Genomic DNA, 12,751 nt, shown 5'->3' on the forward strand with positions numbered 1-12,751 from the left:
GTGTCTCAGAGCAGAGGTGAGTTAAGTGGCAGAAGTTTCAGGGTTTAGAAACTGCCTTTGTCACTCCTGGATATGTCAGAGAGACGTGAATATGCACTCTGCCCAGAGGCCTCAACTCCAGGTCAAGGACCATTGGTTAAGTGTGTGTCCACACCAGGCTAGCTCTGTTTATTGTTAGCAAGTGACCAGGTGCCCAGGGCCCTGAGGGTTTTAGTGTTTACAGTTTTTTTTTTTTTTTTTTTTTTTTTAAAGCTAAGTTTCTCTGCATTTGGAATTTTCCCTGAGTCCAAGGAATGGCTGCAGGGTATCTGCACCGTCCAGATGCATCTGTGCTTGGGGGGATGTTGGGTTTCCCAAGCCTTTGAGGGAGAAAGCGCTCCTTTCTGAGTCCAGAAAGAGCTCCTGGGCCTGCCTGCCCTTTGCTCAGCCTCCTGCCTTCTCACCTCCTTCTGCAGCTTCTCAATGGTCTTGTCCAGGTGCCACCGTTCAGTCTCCATCTCGTTCTTCAGCTTTCTCAGCTGCTCCTTCTTCTCTACCTCATCCCGGAGTTTCTCCAGGAGCTCCTTCTGCTCCTGGGAGATCTGGCTCAGCTCTCTCTGCAGATGGAAAAACTCAGCATTACTACTCACCAACCTGGTCACCCTCTGCCACAGGTGGCAAGGGGGACTTCACAGCCATACCACAAAGGCAATGAAACCCATCACTTCTAGGCAAAGGGGAAAGAATCAAGGGGATCAGGGACTGAAAAAGCAAACTGACTTAACCCGCAACCTCCACAGGAGCAGAGCTGGAAGGATGAGTCGGGGAAGTACACCAGGCAGCCACAGTGGCCGGTGAGGTTTACCCCTAAATCTGAATGTTTGCTCTCAAAACAGGAGAGTGATATCATAGACCAACCTAAACCAACTGGACAAGTGCCCTAGCAGCTCAATCTCCAGCCTAGCACAGAAACTTTATTAGTTTTTTAATTAATTCATTTATTGATATACTTATTTTTCTTGAGGCAGGGTTTCTCTGTATAACTCTGGCTGTCCTGGAACTCACTCTGTAGACCAGGCTGGCCTCAACTCAGAGATCTGTCTGCCTCTGCCTCCCAAGTGCTGCGATTAAATTTGTGTACTGCTGCCATCACCCAGCATGGGAACTCTTAAGGCCTGCCTCGTCTTATGTCCTTGCAAGAGGCTGCATAGAACAATGGCTGACATTTGGACACAGTGCTTAACAGTTTATAATCGGCTGTCACATGCAGTTACCCATGTATCTTGAAGCTACTCCTAAGTCATCCCAGGCTCCTCTGGGTTTGCAGAGTATACTATAGGCGTGCTTGCCAAGTGTGCAGCACGAGACTGAGAAATCCCTGGGGTGGTCTCCTGGTTCCTGAACTTGGGCAGCAGGGGGACAGGATATGCTTTGGCAGCAAACATTTTCCAGGCTGCTGAAGTTCACCCCTACAGGGAACCAAGACCAACAAAAGCTGTTGGGGAAAACAGCAAAGAGAAATATTAAGGTGTGGGGATTTGAATAGTAATGGTCCCCATAGACTCATGTGTCTGAATGCTTGCCTCATACAAAGTGGCACTATTAGGAGGCATGGCCTTGTTGGAGGAAGTATGTCACTGTGGGGGCGGGCTTTGGGGTCTTCTACGCTCAAGTTATGCCCAGTGCAGTACACAGTCCCCCTTCTGCTACTTGTGGATCAAGATATAGAACTCTCGGCTCCTCCAGCACCATGTCTGCCTGCACACTGCCATGTTTCTGAAGTGCCAAGATGATAGTAGACTAAATCTCTCAAGCTGTAAGCCAGCCCCAATTAAATGTTTGTCTTTATAAGAGTGGCCTTGGTCACGGTGTCTCTTTACAGCAATAGAACCCTAAGACAGATGCTAGTGTGAGGGCAATCGGCCCACTACAGCTACAGCTGGCCATGCAGCAAGAGCAGGGCAAACCCTGGGGTTTCTGTTTGGAGTTTACTTCCTGGGGTTGGGGAGGAGAAGAAGGAAGAGGAATTGTTACAACCAGTGAGGTTGATTCCAACATGTGAGGAAAACTCTAAGGAACTAGGTTTCAAAAATGTGGGTGTGGTATATCCCCCTACCCCTCACCACCCACGGCAGTGCTGGTAGTGGTGGTGCATGCCTTTAATTCCAGCACTCAGGAGGCTCAGGAGGCAGAATTCAGTGAGGTTGAGTCTGGCCTGGTCTACAAAGCTGGTTCCAGGACAGCCAGGGCTACATGAGAAAAACCCTGTCTCAAAAACACAAAACAAAATAGGTGGAAAGCAATAGAAGATATCCCTGTCAGACCCTGGCTTCCACAGATGCCTGTGTGGTCCTGTGGTCCTGTGGTCCTGTGCACACAAGCACAAAAGCCAACTCTACATCACCTGATGGTGGTGTGACCTTGGGATGGCATGAGTGGCATCACACACACACACACACACACACACACACACACACACAAACCTTCCAAAGGTCCCAAGCTTGCTTCTTTATGGATGCTCTGGGTCCTAGAATCACCGAACTGGTGATTCCCCACCCTGCACATGGAAATTTTATTCCTCTGTTAGCCAGTGGGTTTGTATTGTTAGCATCATCTCTGAGACTTCAAATTGCCTCGATCAATATTGCTCCCAGAGTTAAAGCTACAGAGGGGACCCAGGGAGCTGCCTCAGTGGGTACGGTACTTGCTGTACAGGCATGAGAACCTGAGCTCAGATCCCCTAGCACCCAAGTAAAAGTCAGGTGTGATGTCTGAGTGTGAATCTTGCTTAGCACCACAGGAGAGAGCTTAAGAAAACTAACCCCGTACACTTAGAGCTCTGAACCATGGCTCCAAGTCTGACTCACTTCCTGTTTGCTGTCCCCCACCTAACCCTGCAGCCCAGTGGGTTCCCCACTACAAACTTCAACAGCCTGCTGGATCCTTCCCCAAAACTCATTTGGACAGTGTTTTAAAAACCTAAGAGCATAGGGTAGAATGAAGGCACACTGAGGTCACTGTGCAAAAGTCAATTTACAGATTTAACGCTGGCTTTAACTACAGTGAACTTCGAATAATCTTCCTGACATCCAAATGGGAAAATCTCATTTTCTATGAACCTCCTGGTTTTGAAGAGAGATAGGTATCTGGTCTCAAGGAAATGACTTCTTCCTGTTCCTTTTAATAGCCGCTTTAAAGGAGTGACTCTACAATGTGGAGTGTGTTTACCCAAAGGAGAAGAGAAATTGGCTTCCGCAGAGAGGCTACCCCATGCGGCCTTGGGACCAGTCCTGCTAGCCTGCATACACTGTATTTTATCTCTGCAAAACTGTCGAGAATTTTCCCATCAAGGGCTTCCCAGCCTTGGCACAGTGACATTTGGACCAGAAAAGTTCATGGTTGTGGGGTTAGCCTGTGCTTTCTAGGATGTTCATCTGCATCCTAGATGTAGACCTGCAGTGTCTTCCCACTGTGACAATTTAAACCTCTCCAGATATTACCAACTGTCCCCAGTCTAGATGGATAGTCTGAAGCTCAGGGTGGCTATATAGGTGAAAGGCCCTCCCTGGAAGGACATGCCCAGTGGGTATGTCTACCTACATGGCTGAGGAAGGGAAAACTGGGGGCTTACCTGCGCTTGCTCCAGCTCCTTCTCCACAGCCCTTCTGGCACATGTGGCTTCTTTCTCTTCCTTTCTGGCAACCACAAGGTCTTCCTCTAGCTGGTGTACTTCGCTCTACAATGAAACAGATAGGTCAAAAGATGTAGGGACAAAAGATTGCTATGGTCATAGTGTGCCTGTCACGTGACAAGATGATAAGCAACAGCTGTGTTCCTGGGTGTGTACCCTCTGCAGTCCCACCTTTATCTACATGTGACTTTCTGGATTACCTTGGTGTTTTGTTTTCCATTAATATAAATACCCAAGCATATCTAGGGGTAGGGGATAGAATAGGACCAGATGCTTCTGTAGAAGGTATGCAGGTGACATGATGGCGCCCAGGATGGCCCTCTGCCATTCAGCTGCTGTTTCTTACCACCTCTTTTCCTAACTGCTTCCTACTTCCAAAGCCCTGGCAAAGCAGATAACTGGTTTGCAAAAATCTCCAAAAATATCAGCTACGTGTTAAAGAAAGGATGTCTTTAGTGAGTCAGCTTAATGGAGGTGTGACAGTGGCCTCTGCAGGTGTTGGGAGGTTCCCCAGTGAGCCTCAGAGAGATGAGTATGTCTAATGCCCCAGTCTCTGGGGACTGTGCAGCCCTGGCCCATGGTTCTGACCCTGGTTTTGTCATCCCTGCCCACAGACCACTCATAGAGATGCTTGCAGTTTACCTTGGCATCTCAGATAAATCCTGACAGCGCCTTTCCCACTCTGAAATCACTTTCAGGAAAGAGGGCTGCAAGCTGCCAAACCCCAGCCAAGGCCCTGCCTTACCTTACACTGCCGGAGAGTCTCCTTTGCTTGGGCCTCGTCACCCTTCACATCCTCCATCTGCCTCTGCAGCTGGGCCACTCTGCGCTCCAGCTCTGCAATCCTTCCCTGCAGCTTCTCATTCTCCTCTTTCAGCACTTTCTCCCGCAGGTCAGCCTCTGCTTGGTTCTGCTCTGAGGAGCTGCTCCTGCTGGCCAGGACCTCAACATTCTGTGAACAAAGAGAACAAAGGAAGGAGTACTCCCAGGTGGTCCACAGCCCATGAAGGGAGTACACTGCTGCTGGAACCTCCTAGCATATGTCTGCCATCCCAGTAACAGGAAGTTGAGGCCGGAAGATTGAAAGTTTCAGGCCAGCCTGGGATAGTGGATGAATTTGAGGCTAGCCTAGGCAACTTAGACTCGATCTTAAAATTAAAGATTTTTAAAAAGCTGGAGATGTAACTTCATGGCAATAGGCTTGCTTAGCATGTTTGAGGGAACTCTTCCTCTTCCTCTTCCTCTTCCTCTTCCTCCTCATCCTCTTCCTCTTCCTCCTCTTCTTCTTCCTCCTCTTCCTCTTCCTCTCCTCCTCCTCCTCCTCCTCCTCCTCCTCCTCCTTATCATCATCATTTCTTCTCTTCCTCCTCTTCCTTCCTTCTTCCCTCTTCCTCTTCCTCCTTCATCTTTTTTTTTCTTCTCCTTCTCCAAGACACAGTTTCTCTATGTAATAGCCCTGGCTGTCCTAGAACTTATTATGTAGACTAGGCTGGCCTTGAACTCACAGAGATCCTCCTGCTTCTGCTTCATGAGTGCTAGAATTAAAGGCATGTGCCACCACCACCCTCTAAGGGAATCATTTCAATACTCAGCATTGAAAAAAAACCTGAATGTCAGAGGAAAAAGATAGAGTGATTGACAGCCTACAGGCCATTTGCTGCCTGTCACCTGCTCTCAAGTAAGGTGAGGGCCAGGGTAGAGCTGTGGATTTATGCTCGGCCCTTTCTATGAGCTCTCCACCTTCTAAGGAGCCTAGAAGCTATTCTCATCTCACATTAAAGATGGGGAAATGATAGGCTGGGGGCATAGCAACTCCATTAGTAAAATGCTTGTCCAGCATTCATAAAGCCCTGGGTTTGGATCCTAGCATCACATACACTGGGTGTGGTGACACACTCTCCAGCACTAAGGTATATAAGCAGGAGGAAGAGGAGGTCAAAATTATCCTAAGCGACATAATCTGAGGCTAACCTGGGCTACACATGACCTTGTCACAAACAAAACACACAAAGATAGCATCCCTTCACAAAACAAATCTAGAACTAAATTCTAGAACTAAAACTATTTAAACTCTTAGAAGACACAGGAATACATATCTGTGATCTTGGTCTAGATAAAGGTCCCTCTGCTACAGTACCAAAAGCACACATGACAAAAGAACAGACATCTGTGTGTGTGTGTGTGTGTGTGTGTGTGTATGTGTGTGTGTGTGTGTGTGTGTGTGTGTGTTTGCCTGCATGTTTTATGTATACCTCATGTGTAAAGTACCCAAGGTGGCCAGAAGAGGGCATTACAGCCCCTAGGACTGGAGTTACAAGTGGTTGTGAGCTTGTAATTCACTCTGAGAGTAGCCTATGGGAAGTCACAAACCTTTACAAGGCTGCAGATAGCAGCTGCAGCTGCAGCAGCAGCAGCAGCAGCAGCAGCAGCAGCAGCAGCAGCAGCATAACAAGGTGGCCCAGAGAACAAGAGGAAAGATTTACCAATCAGATCATAGTAGACGAATTCTTCACCTTCATAATAAAAAGATAAACCACTTAAAACAAACAAACAAAACAAAAACCAAACATGGTGTCTCACACAGTTCTGGTTGTCCTAGAACTCACTATGCAGGCCAGGCTGGCCTTTAACTCAGACATCTGCCTGCCTCTGCATTCCAAGTGCTGAAACCAAAGGCATGCATCTCAATGCCCAGAAAACCACACACTCTTGATGTGGGCAAAGGATAGAAACAGATTTGTTTCCAAAGAAAGAATATACAGAAATGAGAACATGAAGATCTGCTATTAGTTGGCAGACAAGGTCAAATCAAAGCCACCATTCACACATGCTTGGTGCTTGGGAAAATACGGAAAAGCTAAAACCCCCATGCATTGCTGAGAAAATGTAAAATTGTGCAGCCCCGCAGAAAAGCTGTCAGCTCTTCAAAGCAATGTTAAACCAAGTTTCCCTGAGGCCACCCAGGTCACTCTTTTCTATATCTATAAAAATAAAAGCCTCCACTTATATAAAATGTTTACACTCATGCTCAGGGCACCGTTATTGATAGTATCCTAGCACTGGAAACAATTCCCATTCCCATTGATGAATGAACGTGTAAAGAAAATGTGGTAATCCATACAATGAGCCCGTGGCAGGGAATAAAATGCTGGTGTAGGCTAAAACAGAAAACATGACGCTAAGTGAAAGATCTTAGATTGGCGTGGAAGGAAAGTTCTGGAATGGTAAATCTAAAGATACAGAAAATACTTTAATGGTTGAGGAGGGACTATGGGGAAGAGGTGGGGAGGGTCTGTTGAGGAGTACGCATTTCATTTGAAAACTAATGAAAACACTTTATTGACTACAGTAATGGCCCCATAGCCCTGTAAATAAATACACTATAAACCATAGAGTTGTATATTATATGAACTGTAGGTTAATATTTTTCTTTTCTTTTTCTTTTAAACTGCTTGACATAGGGAAAACCTGGAGGCAGAGTAGAGATAGTGGGCAAAGAGAGTTTGTTTAGCCCTGAGAACACTGTTTTTAAAGATTTGTTTTTACTGAATGAGTATGAGTGTTTGCCTGTGTACCACAAGCATGCAGTACTTGAGGAGGCTAGAAGAGGGCATTGGATTCCCCCAGAGATATAAGTGGATGTCATGTATGTGGATACTGAAAACCAAACTTGGTCCTCTGCAAGAACAGCAAGTGCTTGTGAGCTGTCTCTTCTGCCCCAGGACATAGGGGTTTGCAGCTGTGTTAGTGAGAGGAAAGGGAGCCCTGATGCCTGCCCAAACCTTTCAGTGAAGGAAAGAACACTTGTAGCCAGCAGGTTCTCACTCCCCTGGAAGTCTCAGGAAAAGGAAGGATGCTGAAAACTAGACCTGGTTTAACCTTGGTTTGGATCCAACTCCTACCCTGGCCTGCTAGAAAAGGGTACTTGGTCTGTAAGCTCAAAGCTGGCAGGGTCACCCTGTCTGAGCAGTGGCACAGGCTGGGTTTGCCTCTAAGGGAGTGTGTATATATCCCTGCATTTAATGCTGTTTTGATTATTTGCAAAGTGCTAATTTGCCTTTCTCAGTGTGGTTCATGGTGTGGTAAACCACACTGTGTTTACAAATAGTTTAACATTTGCCTTTGTTGGCAAATCTCTCCAGAAACCTTCTCTGGCCCCTGTTCCCCTACCACCCCCAGCTCACTATTTTATAAAAAGACCACAAAACAAACTTCCCCTTTCCTGGAACCTTCCCTAATTCAACAACAGTCCTGGCATCTAAGAATAAATGAAACCCATACCCTTTGTTCAAGGGCAAGTACTGTATCAAAGTCATTCTAGAGAGAGCCAAGCGAAGAAAGTGCTATAGAAAAGCTCTGCCAGGCCTGCCAGCTCCCAGATGCCCCAGTTCCTACATCACCTCTTCCAGATCTGTAGTGATGTCTGTGTCCCACTCACGTGGCAAAGATGTCAGGGCTAGGAAGGCTCTGATGACCCAGAGGTCACTGTGCAGACACAGAAGCCATATTTATAGTACTGGGGGTATTTCCGTGACTCCCTCCTCTTACATCCAGATGTCATAGCAAGATTAGAGAGGCCATACCATCGGAGAGAGCACCCGAGGCACAAGCTTCTGATTCGCAGAGTTGTGCGTTTACCATTTATCATTTTATCTTATTTACTCATCCGGGCAGTCACAGTGAACAAAAACAACCCAATCCCCTGTCACTCCAGCAACTCAAAACCCTTATGCTATTATCATGGCCACAGAGCAAATGGGCGTTTCTTCTACTGTCAGTTTCAAACCCTGGGCCATGACTAAAAGCTGCAGTAAGACCGTGACAGCCAAGGTCAAAGGCTTGGGTAGCATTGGTTACAGTGTGTGGTAGCATTGGTTACAGTGTGTGGTAGCATTGGTAACAGTGTGTGGTAGCATTGGTAACAGTGTGTGGTAACACTGGTAACAGTGTGTAGTAGCATTGGTTACAGTGTGTGGTAGCATTGGTTACAGTGTGTGGTAGCATTGGTAACAGTGTGTGGTAGCATTGGTAACAGTGTGTGGTAGCATTGGTAACAGTATGTGGTAGCATTGGTTACAGTGTGTGGTAGCATTGGTAACAGTATGTGGTAGCATTGGTTACAGTGTGTGGTAGCATTGGTAACAGTGTGTGGTAGCATTGGTAACAGTATGTGGTAGCATTGGTAACAGTGTGTGGTAGCATTGGTAACAGTGTGTGGTAGCATTGGTAACAGTATGTGGTAGCATTGGTTACAGTGTGTGGTGGCATTGGTAACAGTATATGGTAGCATTGGTTACAGTGTGTAGAAGTCAGAAAACAAGGTTGGTCCAGTTAAAAACTGGCAGGAAAGCCTAGAAGGTAACATGGTAGCAGCTACTAAGTTACAAGGGGGATCCCCCTTTTCCGCAGCAACCTCTCCCAGTACCACATCCTACGCATGTGCAAAATTGTACAAAAAAGGAGGCTAATGGCCAGGTGTGGTGATTGCAAACCCCTAATCCTAGTACTTGGGGAACAAGTGAATCTCTGTGAGTTCAAGGCCAGCCTGGTCTACACAGTGAGTTCCAAGCCAGCCAGGGTGAGACTCAGTAAAACAAAAACAAACAAAAAAGATCTACCATAAAAGCCTGCGATCATATTAAATGTTATTCAGCATTGTGTCAGTTCAATGGTGCTATGCAGCTGGAGAAGGAAGGAACAGGGAAAACCAAGCGAGGGGCAGAGCAGTCCACCCAGGCCTTTCTGTGCACAAGATGGTTTTGTGTCTGTTTGACTTCACTCTGAACTGGTCATACTGACAAACTGAGGAAGGGAAGTGGGGCTGAGGGAAAGCAGAGGCGAGCTTTTCCATTGCAAGCGTGCTGACAGCATTTGAATTCTGAACCACAGAAAGGCAATGTGGAGACACGTTTTTTTAAAATAAATGTTCATTTCGTTTTAAAAGTTCAACCATTTTGGCCACAGGTACTTGGAGGACAATCAGGTACCTCCTCTGGAAACCTTTCCCCAGCCTGTTCACAGGCCCTTCTACACCATAAGAGATATCGGAGCAGAACTGGAGGCCAGCAGCAGCTGTACAAACAAATCGCATACAGCTCTCTCACGCTGGCTTACGTGTGAAGCAATTCTTTCTCACCAATAGTTAGGAGGCAAGCACACAGGCAGCCCAGTGTCTCACAACTGCAATTATGGTCCTCCAGTTTATACTAACTGACCCTGAGGTGGAGAAACCCACTGTGGGGTGATGGGGTGACAGAGAAAGCCAGGGGCTGTGGATGACAGTTCTTAGGGCTTTGGTTTCTCCTTTACAAATCTTGCCTTTCTCGGTGTAACATTTTAACCTTATGCTGTGTCATTTGAGGGGGTGTGGGGTGGAGTGCATGTATTGGTACATGTGGAAGCCAGAGTTGCCATTCCTCAGGCACCTACCTTCCTTTCTTTTCTTTTCTTTTCTTTTCTTTTCTTTTCTTTTCTTTTCTCTGCTTTTCTTTTTAACAGAGTCTCCTATTATCTTAGAACTCACAAGTAGGCTAGAGTAGCTGGCCAGCCAGTCTCCAGAGAGCCATCCTCCTGTCTCAGACACTAGGATTTTAGTACCTGATACCACAGTCAGATTTTTCACATTGTTTCTATGAGTCAAACTGACATCAAGAGCGTGCCAGGCAAACCATCTCCCCAGCCCTTGGTGTCTCTTATATCAATGATCACGCACGTTTGGCATCCAAGGAAGGTTCAGCACTAACCTTGGGATCCTTGCCAGACTCCCTCTTCCTCACCCACTCTGCATAGGAACTCATATCCCAGCTTGGGTCACATGATAGTGAAGCACCTGCAGGATGGAATTCCCACCTTTGCTTGGGGAAATGCCTGACAGGGTAGAACGAGGCGTGAGAGAAGGGAAGACTCAGCTCCATTCTTCCTGCAGCCTCCACTCTCCCACTTGTATACAGGGCAGAGCTTGCTGCTTCACACACTGCTGCAGACAGCGGCCGGCCGAGTGAAATCCTGGCTCCTACAATGGGTGTTCTTACTAGCAGTCCAACTATTCCTGGCTAACCTGGCTCACCACTGCAGCCTTGGCTTCAAGCCATTCCTGCCCATTTCACCAGCCACAAATCAAACCTACACATCATCTCATTTACTATTCTATGTTAGTGCTGTGTGTGCACCGTGCCGTGCACGCGGAAGCGAGGAGACAACTAACAGGAGTCAGTACTCTCCTTCCATCACATGAGTTCCAGGGATTAAATCCAGGATCTCAAGTCTTGGGGGCAAGGACCCTTACCCACTGAACCATCTTGCTCCTCAAACCTACACTTAAAAAAAATAAGACTTTATTTTATGTGTCTGTGTCGGTGTGATTCACAGCAGTGGCAAAATTACAGTAGTGAAGCAGCAACAAAAGCAAAGGGACTGTATTAAAGAAAGGTCTGCAGCCTTGGGAAGGTTGAGAACCATCTCAGAGCTACACTCATAAGCATTTGTGAATGGCCCAGTGTCAGTGCTCGGAACAGAACTCTGGTCCTCTGGGAGAGCGCAAGCACTCTTACTTAACCTTTGAGCCAAGTCTCCAGCCCCTTCTTGGAAGAAGTGATGGAGGTGCTCACCTTTCCAAAGCAACTGGTGCAGAGCAGAAATGAGCCTCAGGTACTTAAAGGGCAAGTCAGGTTTCCTGGCTGGTTCATTCATTAAACACCTAGACCGGTGTGTGGACCTGGCAAACTAATGGTGACTAAGGGCAAGCAACATATTTGAATGTGCTGAACTGCTGAATTTACACTGCCTTTAAACTCCTTCACACTCAACCACGTGCTCTAGTTACTAATTTAAAAGGCAGTAGCGGGGGTGAGGGGCAGAGAGTTGGGGGAGGTGTGCGATTACTGTGACACAGAAAGACCAAACCTTGGCCTATGTCTGATGTCTCCGTGCATTGCAAATAGCAACTGTTGGCAAGTGCCACTTGAGTTAATCTGGGCTTCAGGATCGCCTCACTAGCCCCTGACACAGGATGACACACCCACTTAGGACAAGCACACAGCTCTAGCACAGAACACCAATGGCTACATCTCAAGTGTTCTGCTTAATTGAGGGGCTGACTGCCCTTTCCTTCCAGAGTTCAAGTATGACACCTCACTTCTCATAGCCAACAGGCAGACAGGGCCAGGGCCCCTGGGCTTGTCCCAATATAGAACCAACACACAGACCTTTCAGGCTTTACTAATTAACAAGGCCTCTGCCACAGCCAGCGGTTGCTTCCTTCCTGTCTCCCTTTTCTGCTGAATGAGGGCAAACAGCTGAGGCGTGGAGGCCTGGAGGCCAGGGGACAGAATGCTGGCTTGTCAGTTCCATGCCACTGGCCATTTCACACTCTAGTATGTTGAGGCTACAGGAGCTGAGCTCAGTACCCAGTACCCACAGCTCAGCTCACCTGCTGGAAGGTTGCTCTCTCTCTCCACAACATAACTGTATATATAATTGCTCTCCTTGGCCCAGTGACAGCCTGGACCGATGATAATGAATCCCCTGCTCACTCTAAGATATGAGAAGTCACACCCCTTATATTATCTTCAGGGCTCCCAAGTGACAGTGAGCTATTTGGTAATTTTAAAAAGCTTGTTTTAGGCTGGGCAGGGGTGGCACACTCCTTTAATCCCAGCACTCAGGAGGAAGAGGTAGGCAGATCTCTGTCTACAGGACAGCCAAGGCTACACAGAGAAACCTTGTCTTGGAGGGGAAAAAAAAAAAAAAGAGACTCCCTCCAGCCTTTTTCTAGTACTCTGGATTTTACTGTCAGAAGTTTGTGGTGGTTTGAGTTCTCATGAATATAAGAGTCGCCCAATAAATCTTCATTCCATCTCAAGGTCTAGAGCAGGGCCTGAGACCTAACAAGGTCTCTAACAAGTCCTGTGCCAGGCTGGTGATGCCCATGTCAGTGCTTTCTCCTGCGCTCTATCTGATCTGGGACCCATTTTGGCTTCAAGTCCTTTATGCTTGCAAAATCCCAGATGTTTCAAGGGAGAGCTGATTTCAAGGCCAAGGAGGCTCTTCTGAAGTTTCCTTGTGTCAGCTATGGCCTCCAGA

At 47.1% G+C, this 12,751-nt stretch overlaps 1 protein-coding gene across 3 annotated transcripts in view; it reads right to left on the reverse strand.

The window, feature by feature from the left end:
- Positions 1 to 12,751, reverse strand: part of Cgnl1 (cingulin like 1) — a 148,846-nt gene that overhangs the window by 24,666 nt on the left and 111,429 nt on the right. For all 3 annotated transcript variants that reach the window (XM_076926240.1, XM_076926241.1, XM_076926243.1), the window contains exons 9-11: positions 4,416 to 4,622; positions 3,611 to 3,715; positions 444 to 596 (exon numbers count right to left, since the gene is read on the reverse strand). In XM_076926240.1, coding sequence (XP_076782355.1) covers positions 444 to 596; positions 3,611 to 3,715; positions 4,416 to 4,622 — 465 coding nt within the window. The remainder of the gene's footprint in view (positions 1 to 443; positions 597 to 3,610; positions 3,716 to 4,415; positions 4,623 to 12,751) is intronic.

The sequence above is a fragment of the Arvicanthis niloticus genome, chromosome 27, assembly GCF_011762505.2.
Source record: "Arvicanthis niloticus isolate mArvNil1 chromosome 27, mArvNil1.pat.X, whole genome shotgun sequence".
NCBI classification, from domain to species: Eukaryota; Metazoa; Chordata; class Mammalia; order Rodentia; family Muridae; genus Arvicanthis; species Arvicanthis niloticus.